Source organism: Thermobia domestica, chromosome 6 (genome assembly GCF_964235325.1).
Source record: "Thermobia domestica chromosome 6, izTheDome1.hap1.1, whole genome shotgun sequence".
NCBI classification, from domain to species: domain Eukaryota; kingdom Metazoa; phylum Arthropoda; class Insecta; order Zygentoma; family Lepismatidae; genus Thermobia; species Thermobia domestica.
Genome location: NC_137459.1, coordinates 192,168,777 through 192,188,774, shown reverse-complemented (window position 1 = coordinate 192,188,774; position 19,998 = coordinate 192,168,777). Strand labels below are relative to the sequence as shown.

The following is a 19,998-nucleotide window of genomic DNA, read 5'->3' as shown; positions in this document are numbered from 1 at the left end:
CCTCCCCCTCCCCTTAGTAACCGTCGAAGTGAAATGACAAAAATATTCCAGACCTGAACCTTATCTATGTTGAAATTTCGATCGAGATCGGTTGGGTGGTTCAAGAGTTAATAACTTTATTTATTTTCATATATATATATATATATATATATATATATATATATATATATATATATATATGTGTGTGTGTGTCCCTCCCCTTCCCCTGCCCTAGTTTCTACCGTCAAAGTAAAACTATTTAAAAAAAAAAAAAACTTTCTAGTCCCTACCCTCATCTATGTTGAAAATTTGATGAGATCGGTCGAATGGTTCAAGAGTTATTAAATCACAAACCTAGTCACTTTCATTTTTATTTATATTGATTTTTATATATCTTCCCCTTCCTTGCATTGTTTTGTCAACGTGAAATGATAAAATCCATCCCAGTCCCGAAATTGAAAATTTGGTCGAGATCGGTCTGGTGATTCAAGAGTTATTAAGTTTTATTTATTTTTTTATATCTCCTCATCCCCTAAGTTCTACCATCAAAGTGAATAGCTAAAAACACTCCCAAGCCAGAACTGAATCTACGTAAAAACATTGGTCGAGATCGGTCGGGTGATTCAAAAGATTAAGAATCACATAGTTACTTTCAATATTATAATATAGATTAAAGTGTTTACAGTTTAAGAGATGCTACTCATTTTGTCTGTACCCTTCACCATATTCTTAACGTTTCTCTTCTTTCGATTCTTCACTCATTTCTAAATGAATATTATACAATACCTAAGTGAGCGTTAGCTCAAAACACTTTTGCAGTTACAGTAAGATGGTGAAGAAAAATTCACATAATTAAAAAAAAATAAATAAGTTTTCATCAGTCACTTACATTAACATGCTTTAACCAGAATCTTAAGGTTCTTCTAATTCATGAAAAAAATGCATAATTTGAGTATAAAATATACATTCACAATTATTTCAACTGTTATTCTCAGTCATATAACTTTAATTTAATAACGTAGTAGACAGTAATAACCAAATTTTATTGTATTGAAGTATGCTTTATATACTTCTCTAGAGATGTTAATTTAGGTAAACATTAGCTTCAAATACGGCAAGATTCACAATTATAATGTACTTACATTACTAGTGATAAATCTTCATCGTTATACACTATTAACTTATGGAATTATTATTGTTACTATTATTATTATTATTATTATTATTATTATTATTATTATTATTATTATTATTATTATTATTATTATTATTATTATTATTATTTGTATTGTGTCTACGAATGTTAAAGACATCAAATGCTACTTGAGTTCCACGTATGAGCTATGATGTCAGCATATTCTAAGAGTTGATGGAATTAAATGGTTATTTGTTGTTACAATGTATTTGTTTTTTTGCATAAAATCTTATTTCAAGTAGTACATACTTTGATCCATTTCATAATTATTTTAATTAAAAAATAACCAGTTAACAAATAATTATCAATAATAGGCCAGTGTGTGATTCGATTCTCTTAGTGTATCTAAAATGTATATACTTGAGAATAAGCTGCATTTAGGAATACCTGTGTTGTGAATGTCTATTTTCGTTTTCAAGAAAAATGGTTGAATTTTCCACCAACTTCAGTTTTGGAAACACTATTTTTCTGAAAACTATAAACTTTCCCTTTCTTTGATATTTCATGTATTGAACAATGTGTACTTGCCTCTTTACTTCCTAAAATTACATATATAACTCGAAATTCGATTTGTTCCATTTTGAGTTAAGATTTTATACTACTGTTACACTGCAAATTTGTACTTAAAATATTTCCTGTCATTCTTATATGTATTATTTATTTTACAGAATAATGAAAAAATTACTTTAGTCGTAGCGAGGAAAAAATTGAATCGGCAAACTAGTACGAATACACAGGGTAATAAAGATATAAAGGAACTTCCGCCATATCACGGTCGAACAAAATCAGCACCAGATGCTTTAGCCACACAATTAACATCTCCGAAAGTGAAACAGAACGATGTAATAGAGAAAAACGGATTAAAAGATCCAGATCCTTCCAAGATGTGGCAAGAGAAACTCCAGGAATGTTCTCCAGACAAGAATATGAACACTTCCCAGGCCATTACTCCAGATAAAAGTCGTTCGTGTGATTCGCTTGAGAAAGTAACCTCTATAGTCTCCACAAATGGCGCTGACAACAAGTCATCTCCAAACATCAACAAGAGACCTCCATATTGTAAGAAGTCTTCCAAAGACATGGTAGACGAAGTAGCTGTCAATCTGAGAAAGAACTTGCGAATGGAAGGCATTCAGTTACAGCAGAAAACTGTTACAATTCACAAAGTGAGTATTGTTCTATTGACTTACGTTTAGATGTATTTTTGCTTGGTATTGATATTATAATAATTCTAAGGCAGTGATCAGAAAATTGCATATCAATCAGCGATATTTACATATTACAGTGTAAATTGACCACAGACTGTATCTGGAAATTCGCAACTGTTTAAATGTTGAGTGACATGCTGTTGATAATTGATCAGGTTAAGTGATAAGAAGTACAAACTAAGTCATGTAAGACACCAATAGACTCTTTAAATGTCGGCTCAAAGTATGAGTAATTGACTCAAAGAACAATATAACATTAAAAAGAATTAGCTTTGTGAAGCTTTAGTTGTATGTGATTTAAATATGATTTTCATTTTTATTGCTAGCTTTCTAGTATGTACTATAACTAGTAAATGTCCCCACGTATCGCTGTGAGCCTTTTTTTTTTTTTAAATCTTTCTGCATCTTTCATATAAAATTCGTCTGAACTCGAAATCTTGTAAAAAAAAAAAAAAAAAAAATCGAACGTCTCATACGGGCACTTAAAGGAAGCACTCCACCCCTTTTTCTACCATTATAGGGTAAACATCTAAGAACACTGAGACATGTAGTTAATTATTTTAGATTAAAAGTCCAAGACACCAAATTTCATGTCTCTAACCCTAAAGGATTCCTATATATAGATATCTTATTATAATAATTGAAAACCCTCCATCTTTTTTTCTTCTCATTTCTTTTTATCTTATCTAGACCAAATATCAAAATGAGAAACATTTATTTAATTATTTTAAAAGGAAAAAGCCCCAAATTTCATATCTCTAATACATAAAGGCCCTAAAAGGTATTCACAGAACCGGTTAAAGTTTAGGCATATTAGGAACCATCTGACCCTGTCTTATCTTTATTAAGTTTTAAAAACCAAAACATACATTTACACCATTACGTATGCATCAATAACAATAGCAAAGCATAATTGTACTTTGTAAAATAAGTTTGTGATTCCGAGACATGAATACCATATTATAACAATTTCAACCACCACTTCTCTTCTTTCCTATCTGTTTTCTTCCATTCTTGGTTAAGTATGTGTTTAATTATTTTAAATATAAGGTCCAAATATCATATTTCCTGTCTCAAGCCTTAAAGAATTCCGAGATATAAAGATATTATTATAATAGTTGTAATCCCACCCCTTTCTTCAGCCTGCCCCATTTTCTTCCTATCTAGGCCAAATATTCTTTTAAAAAAGACTTTAGAACACGTGTCTAATTATTTGAATGAATAGTCCAGCAGGGTTCACAGTGGATCAGTGGTAGAGTGCTTACCTCTGATATGTGGGGTCCCTGGTTTGATCCCCATCCAAGTAAATTTGTGGTGGACAACATCATGTCCGTGGGTTTTCTCAGGTACTCCCGTTTCTTCCCACTTTCTCATTCCAATAATTATTCCTTCGTCATTCACTTGCCTAAATGATCCGTTTCCCTTAGCCTAACTGACATAATCGTGGGACACTAAATTGAAAGATTTTAAAGAATGATGAAAAGTCCATATACCAAATTTCAAATCTCTAACATTAAGAGATTCCAAGATATGAACATTTTATTATAATAATTTCCACACCATTTTCTTCCTTCTTTAGTCGAATTCTGAAATCAAAGCCTCTCTGAAACGCATGTCTCATTATTTTAAACGATAATTACATATTCTAAATTTCACGTCCGTACCCTTAAGAATTCGGAGAAATGGACATTTTAATATAATAATTGCTACTCCTATTCCCCGTTTCCCGCCGAAATTTAAAAAAAAAATCTTCCTTAGTGGTACCTTACATCACAAGTCTTATGCCCTGACCAAATTTTAAGTTTCTAGTTTAAGCGGATTGGCCTAAATATTGTTCAGTCAGTCACTCAGAACTTCATATTATATATATATATATATATATATATATATATATATATATATATATATATATATATATATATATATATATAGATAGATAGATAGATAGATAGATAGATAGATAGATAGATAGATAATTTTAATGTGATGTTGAATAGTAAGACACACAGTGTTTGAAGTAGGCTACAAAAATGTCTTTAACTGTTTCTTTCATTTCTGTTTATACTGGGGTATAATTATACACAATTGAAATTTTAAGAAGTAGAGGACACAAACTAGAATTTTAAAAAGTTAAATGTACTTTTTTTTTTTAGCTAAATCTATGTCTTATGGAACCCAAAGTTATATCGTCACAATGACAAATATTTGCCAATGTATCCTATCTTGCGGAATACTAATCCAAGAAAGACTACCACATTCTACTTTCCAAAGACCCCTTTTTATATCAACTCATCTTATTCACTGTCTACCCAAATATCGTTATTTCAAACGTTTTTCAACCAGAACTTTATGCACCAGTTGTACCCAACCAGTATGTTGCGACTCACTGGTATTGACGCACACTTTCATAGGCTGTGTCGCCAAATTATAGAATTTGAAACTCATAAGGCGTTTAATAATTAGTTAAAACCAATTTTGTGGCAGACTGTACCAATCAACACTTCCAATGTCAGTAACAACGCTCAATACTATATAAAGGTCACTAGTTTATAGAAACTCACACCGCTATAATTTACATTATAAGTAAAAGTTCATACAAGTGTCTCACGGTGCCTGAGCGTTCAGTAAAAAAAGTCGTCAGTCAGTCAAAACAGTAGTAGTTGGGAACAACTGCTGTACACCCCTATGTCGTTTTTCTTTTTTCGTGCACGCGTTAAATGTTACAAAATATGAAGACTCTAGAATAGCCACGACGTATGCACTAATATTAGTTTTGAAATAAACATGATTAAAGTTTTTCAAGTTTTTATACTGACACAACATTACTGCCATGTTTGAAATTTTGTTTCTGATATAACTAATTAAAAAATCAGTGTAAATTCTAGTTGTTGGTATATTAACGTATTACTTGACGTAAATTATAATTTGATAAATTATACAATACTTCTAACTTCTAAATTAAGACTTGAGAATTAAGCTCAATTTTGCATGTATATAAACTGGAATTTCACATATGCGTGATGTATGAACCTGCTGACACAAAAAAGCAAAAATGGTCATGTTTGCACATATGTCATTGATATTCCAGAGGCCTCAGTCGAAGTATCACCAGGTAAAACAAAGTATAATAAAGCTTATATATTCTTATACCTACTTCATATTTTGTTGATATTGTTACTTCTACTTTATATTGCGGTTGGTTATGATAACTCAGTGGTAGAGGCCCGTAGAGCACTTATCTATTTCGATTCAATCCAAGATCACGTGATTAACGAAAGCATATAATGCTCCGCCGGTGTTTATATTGCAACGAAGAAGACATATAAGAATTGAAAGACATATAAGAATGACACAGACGAGAAATATATAGACGTACATCTTGCCATACTCTTTGCTAAGATTCGACTTCTATGAACTGGTAACAGTCAATCAGATTAATGTAATATCAAGAAAGAGGCGCTGTCGTTGCTGTTTTTCGTGACGTCACGAAAATAGGAAGAGAAAAGTATGCTGCTCATCAGTTATTGTTGTAAATATATATATATATATATAACATGCTTTTCTTTCCCATATTTATTTATCGATAGTACGTACTTTCACTACACATCTTCTATTAATTCCTAACTTATGAGGAACGGACAAGATAAATTAGACGCCCTATATATATATATATATATATATATATATATATATATATATATATATATATATATGTTGTATTGTGTTTCCAGAGAACTTTCCTATATGTCTGACCTTATCAAATTTACACAAAACGATCAAAAGATTTTTCATCAGTTCAGGATGCAATTTACACTTTGTACTAATCATTGCCTCACTATTAGGGTGATTTTGGGTAACATGGGCAAAAGAAACAAAACGGCATAATTTCTCATAATTGTTAAAATATAATTTGACAATAAATATTACGAAAAAACGTAGACTGATACCTTTTTCCTTTGATAGATGAGACTGATAGTCTCGTAGAGTTTGCTTTCAAAAATATTTGAAAGGTTGTCGAGATAACTGAAAATAATAACTTTACTGCAATTGTCCATATTTAACAAAATGTATGTGTAATATGAACATGCGTTATGAAGAAAATGAGCCGGTGCCTTTTATTAGTAATTAAATTATTATCCAAGAGAAACTAAGAAACAAAATATAACAAGGGATGAAATAGTGCTAAGTGCCTAATACATAACACATTTGAGCCGTTAAATAACACTGTAGAATTCATGAAACCATAAAAAAGAAAATACACAATGTGTATTGTAATATTTTTAGCTACTTGAAAACTACATGTTAGACATGGAAACCAAATGGATAAACTTAAATGTATATAGCATAATAAAAGTAAAATATAGTTTTTGCTCATATGTTCCAGTTAAATTCTAACGTAAGAGTCATCTACTATTGCATTTGGGTGAATTCCTATTGTGCAGCGCTCATTGACTACTTTTGTCATATTTGCCGCTTTTTGCCACGCTTGTAACAACATATCGCACAATTCATGTTTAGTAAAAGGCCGATCACTGTGATCACGAATTTAAATATTTGGGGCAATTCGTATTAATATTTCTTCACTGGTCTTGTAAGAGAGATTTGTCAGCTTGTTGTAGCCAATTATTTGCAGTCATACAGAGGTGTACATTGAAGTAAAATATAATTTTTGCATTCGTAATATTCAAAAAATGAAGAAGACGATAAGGTCTGTATAATATGAAAACATTTCTTTGTTCATCTCATAATTGCTCAGTGAATGTTCATTGTATATGCCCATACTATACGCAATGACAATACTTAGTAAATTGTAACACTGCAGTTAGAATGCAACAGGGCAGGTCTATCCTCTGCTGTGTGATAATAATGCAATGTCTGTATAGTGAAAGAAATGAAGTGACTTTTCTACTCAAAAATTTACAGTACGTGAATATACAAACAACAAAATGTGCAATTCAAATAATGATAATAACTGTCCTCCAAAATAACGCAATATAAGCATAACAATCGTGGACATTTGTATCCAGCATTTAACTGCTCCACACAATGTTATCAACTAGCAAATCCAGTTACAGATTAATTCTGGTATGGGCAACACTATGAAAACCTTAGATGTACTCATATTGTCAAACAGACCATATTTCCCAAAATAACCCTGCAGCATATCTGAACGAGACAATGGGTAATAAGATAATTACATATATATTGACATTCTGAAGGAAAACGGAACTATCCACGAATTTGCCTTGTCTGAACGAATAACAATTTTTTTTTCTGTTTATCACTGAAATCCCACACATGCAACTACTTCAGAAATGAATAAAAGAAGTGTTTATTTCTAAAACTTATTTTCTTAAAATAACATATTGTTGACTGTAGACTTTCATATTCATGTCTATATATTGTCATTTTTATTTTAATTTATGACAATTCCTTTGACACACACAGTTCTTTTATTAAGTAAAACAAAGTCTAATATGATTATTTTAATTCACATTTTATTAAAGGATCCGAATGAAAACTTGGGAATGCGAATTGGAGGTGGCTTAGGAAGCAATGAAGGAGATATACCAATCTACATTGCTAATATCCATCCACAAGGTTGTGTTGGACAAACACAACAAATTTGGGTAAGTTTAGTAAAATAGAAGAAAAGGTTATTAGGAGGTTCTATTTAACGAATTAAAAAATAAAACAAGGGGATATCAATCAGCTTAAAATGGGCTAACTCTTAGAAACTTCAAATTGCCACTGAGAAATTTGCCATCTAACTTCCTACCATCTCAGTGATACTTTAAAATAATGTCTTAATTTGTTTAATTGTACAGCTAGTTTGTAAATGCTAGATCAATCTAAAAATAAAATTATATATATATACATATATTAATTGCACAAAAATGTTACATTTATTGTCAACTCTGAAAAATTGAATTCGTTTAAAAGCTATTCGTTTAGCTTTTTTTCAACACACATTTGTATAATGATGAAAAAACTGAACATTCATTTGTGCAAAGTGATTTTGAGACTATGATATTATTGAGTTATATAATCTGACATTCTAATCATGTATTGAAGGTATTGAACGAAAAATAGTTTATTTTGTACTACAGTAAATAACTACAAGAGGAATTAAGATATATAAAAATTGTGTCATGCCAGGTCCGGACTGGCCCAGGTAGCTAGGCGGCGATCGTCGCCCAGACAGGGGCCAAACCAAAAGGAGGGTCAAGTGAAAATTTTAATAAAGAGAGAACGTCAGGAACAAGAGAAAAAATGTGGAAAATGAGTGCGACAACTAACATCCTTGTGAATAGTCACGTCGGCAATCTGCATACATCAAGCTCTTTGAGCGTTTCATTAAAATTTTGTTATGACTCGCGTCCCTATTCAGTAAGAACGGGCCATGCCACCTTCAGAGTCATGTCGGTACAAGCAAAAACAATAGTGAAATCCAACACGCATCCTGTCGCGGAATATAAAAGACAGCCGAAAGTTAGTGGCCTGACAATACAATTCTTAAGAGTTTAGTTTCTTAGCCCAGGAAAAATAACAATTTGAAACCCAACAGAAAGAGATCTGAGATCACTTTCATCATTTATGATATCACGGCGATTTAAGATATTTTCTATTCGATTATAACTATGCAATAGATGATATTGCGGCTAGTTCCACTGAACTGTCTAGAATGCTGAAGTTATAATTATGACTGTGTTATTCTCATAAATATTGTTACATAACATATACCCTGATTTTATATTAGATCTTTATGGTATAATGTACGGTGTGGCTACTAAAGAATAGTGTGCATTATGTAAGAAAATAGTGTGCTTTTATTGTGAGAAAACAGTGGGGAGTTGGGGTAATGGTGATCGGGGGATTGAGAATTCGGGGCCAACACAATATCTCAGCCACAGGGGCCAACTAGTAGCCAGTCCGACTACATGTCATTTAAGATTTCCAATGCAATTCAAGATAGAGACCAATTATATAAGTGTATGAATTAACTTTCCTGCATGGATCAAGTTCATAACGTCCCTACTTTATGTACACTCATGTCCAAAATTATTGTCGCATATCTATAACTGTCTTCTTGAAAGAACATAATTTGATAATGAATTTGTAGGATACCTGTAATACTGATACTGTGTGTACAATCGTGAAACGTGTATGTGTGGTAAATTTCATAGGAAAGTAATTATAAATAAGAAAATTAGAATGAGTAAAACAAAATGTTACTAAATGGACAAGAAAATTTTATTTTCGTTTTATTGTTCTTATTTACTGCTCTTTTTGCATGAAATTTGCCACATACATGTCTTTGTCGATTATACACATACTAACATTATAAGAAATACCAAGCGAATTCGTTATCAAATTATATTCCTAGAACAACATATTTATAGACATGCAACAATAATTTTGGACATTAAACTAGGGACAGTGTATTAAGTATACTGTAAATGTCAGTAAACTTGTAATTGTCAGTAAAATGAGTTTGAAAATGGAATTTACTTGTATCGTGCGCATATACGAACATGATGATCGTTTATATTTTACTCCTTATGAAATTTGTCTACCATCTCGAATATTCTTTTGCATATAATAGTATTGTTCAATATATATATACAGGGTGTTTCAAAACAACACCGACAACGTTTGGGAGATGATCCCTGACGCCAAGGTAAGACAAAAAGTATAGACCAACCTGGGTGCTCAAATGCTTTCTTTCGGAGTTATAGTTTGCTGAAAACATGAAAAATGAACTTTAAAGGTCCATAGCTCTGAAACTATGGGATCTACCGTAGTCGGGTCAAGACTTCACTTAGGAACTAATATGTGCCCTATCCAAATATCCCTGTTTCAGAACCCTACGGTATATCCGTAACAATTTTTATGGAGATAGTTGATGAATACTTCATATCGTATGCTCGTAGCCAAACTTCCTCTATAAAAATTATTGCGTGTATATATATGTAATCCAGCTCTCTTGGAGGCGAGAGAGTGTGGTGGGAAACTAACTGATGATCTGTGCCCCTGTCGTCTCCGCCGTATTCAAGCCCGGTCGTGGTTCAAGGCCTATGTTAATAGTAGTAGGAGGCATGAGTGCCCATCTCCCCAAAAGTTTGGCCACCACAACTCCCAATTTAACTTTCTCTCTCTCCGAATTTCCCATTTTTCAGTTCGATTGTACCGTTTTCAATTAAAAATTTTGAACACCAAAAAAAGGTACATTACAACTGCTTTCGCCAAATAGTTCATCAAATAAGAAGGAAAAGCAATAGGAAGAAAACTAAAAGTAAATAACAGAAATGTAGATGTGATGCATCCAATTGGGAGTTTTAAGGAATTTATGGGGATAAACTCTAGAAGGCTGTTGAATTTGTTTATGACAGGAAGTAACTTTACCACTGCTGTAAGTTGTAGGATTTTGTAGATTAAAATTACCAATGTTTAAATGTTGATTAATTGTACAATATTTATTTGTTTCCTTTTCTTTTGTTTTCAGAAAGGCGACATTTTGCTGAGTGTAAACGGAACCAGTCTCATTGGCTTAACACATGCCCAAGCCGTAGCTACACTGAAAGCAACAGTCGAAAGTTCACAGGTTACGCTTGGAGTTCTCGAAGGCCCAGAAACATCCTTAGGGTCTCTAAATTTCATTCCGTCATGGCTATATTGGCAAAAATTACCAAGGTGAACATAAAGTTAACCTGATGTTTATTCGTAAAGATTACAGAAAATAAAAGAAAAGAAGAAAACCTAGTGCAGCGCTGGAATTTTACATAAAATGCAGAAAGTTAATAAATGTAATGGAACAAATTGAGATATGGACATTTTCTACGTTTTTAATTTATTAATAGGGACTTTTTGTACTTTAGAGAACTAGTCGTGGTTTTATTATACCAATATACAGAAAACATCGAACACACATCTACTGTTATATTTTCGTATTATAGAAACCTAACATGAACATTTTCAATATGGATTGAAAGAAATATTTATTTTTATCATTGCAATACATAATTTATTCCTAACTTATTTTTTTACAGAAACCAGCAAAAATTATATTATCCTTTTAAATTAGTAAAATTTACGATACAACTACTCGGTAAGTGTAAATTAGAATTACTGGAAAAGTTACGGAATAGACTTTGTTCTATCACCTTGATAAGCATTTAATACATTACTGCAGTGTGACTCTCGAAAAAGAGGAAGAAGGAGCTTATATACATCCAACCTATTTTGTGTTCCATCAAAGTGTCTTAGTTATAAATTCTGTGTGTAAGAATAAAAGGTAGGAGTATTCCTCATAGTTATGGCACATACAATTTCTGTGATATATCTGATCATAACGCACAATGGCAAGCAATGTAAAGGAAGAGTGTTCATGCGTAAAATATTTTATGATAAATTTTTAGTTCAGATAAGAATCACTACTGTTTATTTCATATTTTTAAAAACATTATAAAACTTGGAAGGAGATCGCAATTTGAAAGGAAAATACTTATATTAGTAGCAAAAGTGATATATATACAGTATATTTGTATACGTATAAAATTTTAGCGTTTGAAACTAACATGAAGGAAAGACGGAAACTTATAAGAAGTGTGTATACTTGAAGAAATGGCTTACGAGAAGCACCAAAGCTAAGCACAAGATAAATAATTACACATCTTTCACGCAAAATTTTCACTAGATGTTTTAATGGCTTTTACCATATACAGAAATCTGAATATAGCCTAACGTTCTCTAGTCAACTCATGACTAAAAATTTACAAACAAAAAATATCTCGGAGATTGTATTTTAAGGAACGAGAAAAATAAATTCGTATTGAAGTAAAATTTATGAACCAAGCTACTATAATAACTATCCAAATTCAACTAAATCAGACTTTAAACATAACAAAATGTGAAAATGTTATACGATACGTTTGGATATTGTTTGTAAACAGACAAGAAGGATGTACAAACTGGACCGTCAAAATGTAAATTTCCATTGCAAAATTGTTTATAGAAACCAAAACTGGCATAAACAGTGATTTTCTAAAATTATTATTCAGTGCATTTTGTTAGATTCACGTTAATTATATACTTTGACAAAACAAATATTTCATAAATATATAGTTATTTATAGAATGTTAACGTAAATGCATCGAAAATGTTTTCACACTTGATATCTTTTGATATCTTTTTCCCCATTAGCACAAAATAAGAAGTGAAGTGAAACGTAGAAGTAATTGTATTTTCGTAAGTCAAAGTCGACGACATTATGTTATTTTTATTTATTTGTTTATTTATTTACTATTTATTAATTAAACATCGCAGAAAGTGCATCATATTACTCTGTGAAAATTGAGAAGATAGTAAATGGAAGACTGTTGACTTTGATTTCATTTCAATCACTTTCATCTCAATGATGCTTGGCTAATCGACCGAGATGTTATATTGATGACACCAACATGATTGAAGGTTACTTTAAAATTCAGATAATCAACAATGTATTGATGAAAGAACGTAAATACAAAGTAAACACAAATAATACAAATCATAAGTATTAGAAAAGGTTGATAACAAAACATTAGCATTTAATATTACTAGAGACAAATGAAGCAATCGGCTAAGCTTTGAAACAATTTGGAGATGCACCAAATCGCCGTTTGTTCCAAAATGAAGATTTAAAACGTCTTTCGTTTACCAATACACAACAAAAGTTTAAAAAAATAAAAAGTATTTTAAAAAAGGAAAATACAGTAACTATGGGACCAATAACAAAATGTGAATATACAGATTTACGGCAATTTGCTCAGACACATCATCACATACTGCCTGCAAGAATTCAAAGTTCCTGTTCAAACATGACTGTGATAATAAAAGAACTTTATATTTTGTTAGTGCAAATGGTTTTACTTGCTACTGTTACAAAACTATGAGAAACTTCGTTAGAAGGATAAGAAGACTCCGTTACATATGTTTATGAGAGCAATTTGAAGTATTCATAATTCTTCTTATTCTGTGACATCAATAAGAGTGTGCCTTAAATGAGTTAACATAGAAGCTTTGAAGATTAAGAGAATAGCGATAGCTCATCAGTACAATTCAAATATTATAATAAAGAAGATTGGATATTCTTATAACATGTATGAAGTTATTGATTCCTATAAATATATTTGACAGATGCGACACAAAAATACAAAATTGGAAGTTTAAATATACCGAGTAACTTAAGTTAAACTAATTTGAAAAATATATATTAGAATTAACTGGGCTTCTAATTAATCTGCAAGAAGATTTGGAACAACCAGAAAAAAAGAAAAGAAAGAAAAACAAGATCTCTGTTTGTATAAAAGATGAACAGCCGAAATAAACAATTTGAAATAGAGAATCAATTTCGCATTTGTACCAGATATTAGAGCAATGTTGAAATGAAACTTCCTATAATACTCGGTAAGTATCTTGGTAATCCTTCATTATATGAGTATCATAAGTGGAAAACGAGATATTTTCCCAATATTCTTATTTGTATATATATATTTACTTGTAGGTTATCTTTCAATCACATTGATAAATACCTTACAAATGCATTTTATGTAAAGTTCAAGCAGCACTAGCTGAAGCAAATTGTACGTAAAACAAAATGTCTGTAATTCGCAATTATAAAAGAAAAAATTTAATGTACTACAAATATCACTTTACTTTCAATCCTGTCATAATTTTAAAAAGGTATGCCCTAATGAAACATTTGTTCATAGCATTTCTTTTTGCAGTTCTCAAAACTCTTGTTAAACAAATAGATCATTACACTTTACAATGCAATTTACGCATATATACATTTTACACAACACTGCTTTGGCTTTATTATTTATTTCTCGTGTAATTATCAAAATTTAGACCAGTTTGTAATAAACATAGCGTAGATATGATATATTTATTGAAGATAAAGAATTTTATTGAAAGTATGGCAAGAAAATAATGTTTTCATGAGTTGGTGGTGTCTACACATGATGTTACATTCCTCTCCAACTATACACAAGCAGTTTCTGATTTGCAATTTAAACGTTGAAGCTCAAAGTATCACTCATTGAGAAACATACTAATATTAAGTGTTACATAGTGCTCTATGGATTGCCGTCAGAAAGGTAATATTGCTGAAGCATACAATAATCACCCAGTGATGATAAAAATCTTAAAGTTTATTACTAATAAAAACCTTTCCTTTAACATTATGTACAAGTAGTTATTAACAATTCGAAGAAGTAGAATATATAATACGAAAGTCAACAAAAGCGTCTAGTTGCTCAAGAAGACTACTTTGAAGAATGTTTAGTATAATATGTTCTACTTCACTTAGTTTCACAAAATATATTCCAAGAACATTTGAAATCAAAAGGAAATATGTATATATTCAAAAGGATATAGCGTACAGAGTCTGTCCCAAAACAACTGTTATTTTTCATATTTTCAAACAACACAACAAGGCAACTCGACAACAATGTCGAGCATTTGATTTAAATCGTCAAATTAAACCACAACAATGCAGTAAACGTGCTTTGTTCATTAGTTTATGCTAGTTCGCTAGTTTGTTCACAGGAGCCACGCCGAAAAAGTATGTTGAGTTTTACACTGCAGATTGAAATGGTTAGTCGGCATGCAATTGATACAAATTTTAAGAATGTGGATCAGTGATTCAAAGGGTTCTAACTGACAAATATCTATTGTCGCAAATAAATCGCCATCACTGTGCTGATGTTTACATCAGTAATCATCGTTAACGGTTAGTCGCCGTGCGAGATTATCGCGACTGACTTGTGATCTTCAACAAACTCTTTATACCAACGAAATATTGCCTCATTTAAATATTCTATTTTATAGGCGTCCTTCATGTCTACAATCGCCAAAGCCGATAACATAATATCGAATCTCTCAACGTTGCTTCATTTTTATATCCATACACACAACTCGAAAAATCTGGAGGGTAAAAATTAATAGACTTATCGCACGGCTGTTGAGTGCACACTAACGAAGAAAACAAATTGATACCTACATCATTGTCGGGTTGCTTCGTAATGGTGTTTGGAAATATGAGCATCATTGGCGGTTGGTTTGGGGCAGCCTTTGTACTTCTTCAATTTATTGTCTTAATTTACAATATAGAAATACTTTGTGTGTCAAACAAATGAAAGGTATGAAAATATCTCAACATTTCCTCTCGCTATACCTTGCATAGACAAATATTACCACGTGGAAGTGCTTTCAGTGAAATTCTTTATCTATATTGGGATATGTGTGCATGAATAGAGTACGCTAAATACTTCGTGCTCTCTCCTTTGGTGTGAAGACCTGGGTTCCATTCACAATGAGAATATATGTTGTTCAAATCCCACATTAAATTGTAACTCCATGTCCCATATAGTCCTTGTGCTTTTAAAAACAAACTCTCAGTAAATACAGAAATGCAATAGGATATGCACAAGGTGAGTCCGGAAAGTAAAGTTACAACGGCTACAATTAATTTAAAGAAATGTGTTATTTGACAAAATGTTTACTACAACGTATTTAGTGATACAAAGGTTATATTCGAGGTAATTGTCGTCATTGCCGAAACACTTGTTAAGTCGGGTTCTAGCTTCTGTATCTCACAATCATAGAATTCTAGCACTTGCTGCTGGAACCACATTTTAACTTGGTTTTTGACCTCTCATCATCGTGGAAGTGTTATTCAGCAACATGTTTTCTCAGGTGATGAAACAAGTGAAAACATTGGGCGCAAGGTCCAGGGTTTATGGTGAGTGGTCCAAAAATTGTGCTTGGAGATAAAGTACGGTGAAGCGCACTTCATATTTGGCGGGATTCTGAATCGGTGCAGCCATTGTAAACACGTGTTATTCACACTAGGGGTCCACGCAGTAATTAGGAGCAGTCGCAAGAGGGGAGCAGAAGGCTGACATTGAAAGACAGTTCAGCTAACTTACGCGTGAAGATATTACTTGTCCACATATAGGGGTTGTAATCTTACTTTATGGAAGTGACTCGTAAATAATATAAGTGGGAACAAAGCAATAATTTGAATTTGAATTTGGATATTTTTTTAATCAGAAAATTGCATACCTGTTACCACAAATACTAGGCAATTTTTTTAAAGCTATCTCGTGTGTAATTTATGTTTATTTCGAAGAATAAGAAAGATAAAGTAAAAATTCCGAATTATAGAAGGTAATCAATAAAGTTGACTCACTAAATAGAAACATAATAATACATTCAATGTAATTTACAAGTAAATTTCTATGCTGAGAGAATATGTGTATAATTTCTTAAAGAATAAGATTCAAGAGGTGCAATCGAGTTATTAAAATTAGTTTACAGGCAAACATTGTTATGATATGTATTATGTTTCAGGTGCCTTCAGTTTCCTAAAATAGTAGTGTTGCATCGAAGTCCTGGAGCAAGTCTGGGATTCAGTATAGTCGGAGGTGAAGACCCTGTCAGAGGTCCAGAACCAATTCATATACTTTTTGTTGTGCAAGATTCCCCAGCAGCTAAAGATGGAAAACTCAAGTAAGTAATATGAAATTGAAAATAATTCTAATATCCTCTAATGTTTCACAAGATATTCTCGTGACTTCCTACCAACGTTAATGGTCTATTACTTCTTGGTTCCGTTCTCCCGTGTCACACTGTGCCCTCCTTGGCTTATCATATGGCTGTGTAGCTTTCTCAAATGTAATGATGATTTTCGACGTCATACACCAGACTGTAACATGAGATTCTAATTTCAATTGTTTTATTATTTTTGCTGCTATGTGCGAATAGCGTGTCTTACGCATTTGTTTGTTTATTTGTCTGTCTGTTTGTTTGTTTACTTTTTTTGTAAGCATTATGTATAAGAATGATGATAACCCACATTAATATCAGATGCATCGTATTGATATCCCTTTGTTTTCAAGATATATTTAAATACTCTAATATTGTTCATTTCAGATGCGGAGATCGTTTGCTAGCAGTTGATGGTCATACACTAGAAAATGTGAAACACTCAACAGCAGTAGCTATGTTGAAGCAGACAAGCACAAAAGTAACTCTCGAAGTAGTTTCTTGGCTTGGAACAGAGCTGTAAGGATTCACTTATATACACCCCAATTCTCTCCCTAAAAAACAAAACCAATATAAAAATTATTTGCTGTGAATGAAATGTGATTCAATCAGAAAACGAAATTTACAAATACGAAGCAAGTAATTGATTGTGAGTTAACTATTCTCAAAGGACTGTTGTAAACGTTGTTTAACTCATACCAAGTGTATAAAATTTCGAAAAGACAAATGATTATTCGTGATGTTCAGGAATACAAGCACCCTTGTGCCAATCTCCATTGTGGTACCACGTTTATAGAAGTGCCGTTATTTGTAAAGTGACACCAAGGTGGAAAATATATCTATTCTTAAAAAGTGAGTGTACATAAACTGAATTTGTTCTGGAAAATAAATTTGTAAGAGTAGTCCAGGTTATTTTGATAGGCCAGTAGACAGGATTTAAATTTTTTCGTAACTCTTGCTTCCAGTATGAAATAAGTGTCAGATGGCTAACCATGTTGTTGTGTGATACTTTTACGTACTTACATGTAAAAGTCATGTAAATCATTATTAAAGCAAATAATGCAGTTATATTTACAAAATTCTTCGTTTTGCTGTTCCGATGATTACAGCTAACTTTACTTTTGATCGATCAAAAAAATATGCTATTTTTAAACGAAATTCGTAAGAGAAAAAATGATCTTAAATGAGTTCTGTACTTACTTTAACCAGTAGTTATAAATATTTTTACGTCCAAAATTAAAACTGTAAGGGTAAATACATAATTTGCTACTGGAATTCAAATCAAACGCCATCAAAAGCTTTTTCATCCTCAAAAAAATACATATTACAATGTTGACAGTATTTTAAAAATTGAATACGTACATAAAAGTCATCCTATTTTAGAGAAACAAAAGTACGGTATATTTTCTAAGTTGCCGCAAGTAAAATCTGGACAGTCTTTTACTTTAAAAGTCATATGCGTGAAACTAGTCATACGTTACGCTTCTAGCCACTAATATGTATTATATATTTCTTTGCTAAAGAGAATAAATTGATTAAAATAATATCGACCCAATCGCTTTCATTTTACCCTTAACTTGCTTTCTAGGAATGTGAAATTTCATAAAAATTTAGGTTTTGAAGACATTTGTACTTCTAATTGTGACAAAAGGAAAATAAAACTGTCTTTTTCTTTCCATACAAATTGCTATCTGATACTTGTATTCACTAATCAGTAAGCTCTTTGGCTGTAACATTGTTTTATAGCAAATCTCTTTAACGAAATAAATTGGTTTGAATAACGTGAAATTGCTTTGTTACTCAATGTAATTATTAGACATTATTTTGGAGAGGGAAGGAACAACTAATGCACGATTTCATAATACAAAAAAAAAAAAAAAATCAAAACCATTTGCATGCCAAAACAGAAAATGAACTGAATGCTAAAACTGGATAACGTTAAGATGAAAAAAAAAATCCTGCTTTTGTATAAACTACATATTTCCCCACTATTATTATCCAACTACAGATATCAAAGTAACTGTTTAGATCAGCGGTTGCCAAAGCTTTGGAGCCACCGTACCTTTTTTTTAAATCCTACTGTGAGCTACCATCCAAAAGAACTACCAACTTTAAAAAAAAAAGATAAAAATCTTACTTAGTGGAGGAATCAAGATTACCCAACCGGAGCGTTAACGCGATCTACTGAAAATGTTCCCGCAAGCTACTAGTAGCTCAAGATCGACTGTGTTTACCGATTATTGGTTTAGACAGATGCGTTTGAAGTTTATCGTCTCACTTAAGTATCGGAACTATACGAGACATGGACCTTCAGTTAACCTTTCCAGTGTATCAACTACCGTTAAAGACCAACATTACAAAATAACTGTAAATGCACTACCCTTTTATTAATAGTCTTGTATCATCTAAAGTGCATATAGATTTACCCCAGTATAATGAAATGAACATAATGAAGGAAGATTCCCCCCCCCAAAAAAAAAAAAAAAACTAGAAAATAAAAATATTGAATGTACGTTAGCATATTTCATCATATTTCTCCATCTGAACAAAAGATATCAAACAGTAATGTATATTTTGATATTTTGAAAATCCTCCTTTCATAAGTAAGTAGGACAATCAGTTTGAGATGAAAGCAAGTTGACAAAACGTATCAGATGAATTATCATATTTATTTGTTTGAAAGTAAAGCATTCAAGCATAATTAACCCTTTAGAGATGGCTCTAGACACACGTAAGAGCTTTATGTGTTTATACGACACGCTTGTCTTGAAAGGGTTCATAACTATCATAAGGAGGATTACTGAATGGATTTTTTATAGCATTAATTGTCATATTTCGAAAGTAAACAATGTTTATCAATCGATTACTTGCTCAGATAAATTGAAAGCAAAGATGATATCCCAGACTGGGAATATCCAAGTCACTATCTCTATAAATTATGCTTATATGTAACTTGCCATGGAAATCAATTCTATAAAAGTTCTTAAATATACCTTAATTGTAATATATATGCTCAATGTGTATATG

The 19,998-nt window shown here is 31.7% G+C and overlaps 1 protein-coding gene across 1 annotated transcript in view; it reads left to right on the top strand.

Moving 5' to 3' along the window:
- The window catches only part of LOC145688375 (ligand of Numb protein X 2-like), a 698,396-nt gene extending 679,073 nt beyond the window's left edge, over positions 1–19,323 (top strand). Inside the window, exons 6-10 of the mRNA XM_081762542.1 lie at positions 1,843–2,340; positions 7,890–8,012; positions 10,889–11,076; positions 16,777–16,935; positions 17,359–19,323. Coding sequence (XP_081618668.1) covers positions 1,843–2,340; positions 7,890–8,012; positions 10,889–11,076; positions 16,777–16,935; positions 17,359–17,494 — 1,104 coding nt within the window. The 3' untranslated portion in view covers positions 17,495–19,323. The remainder of the gene's footprint in view (positions 1–1,842; positions 2,341–7,889; positions 8,013–10,888; positions 11,077–16,776; positions 16,936–17,358) is intronic.
- Positions 19,324–19,998: the final 675 nt, after the last annotated feature.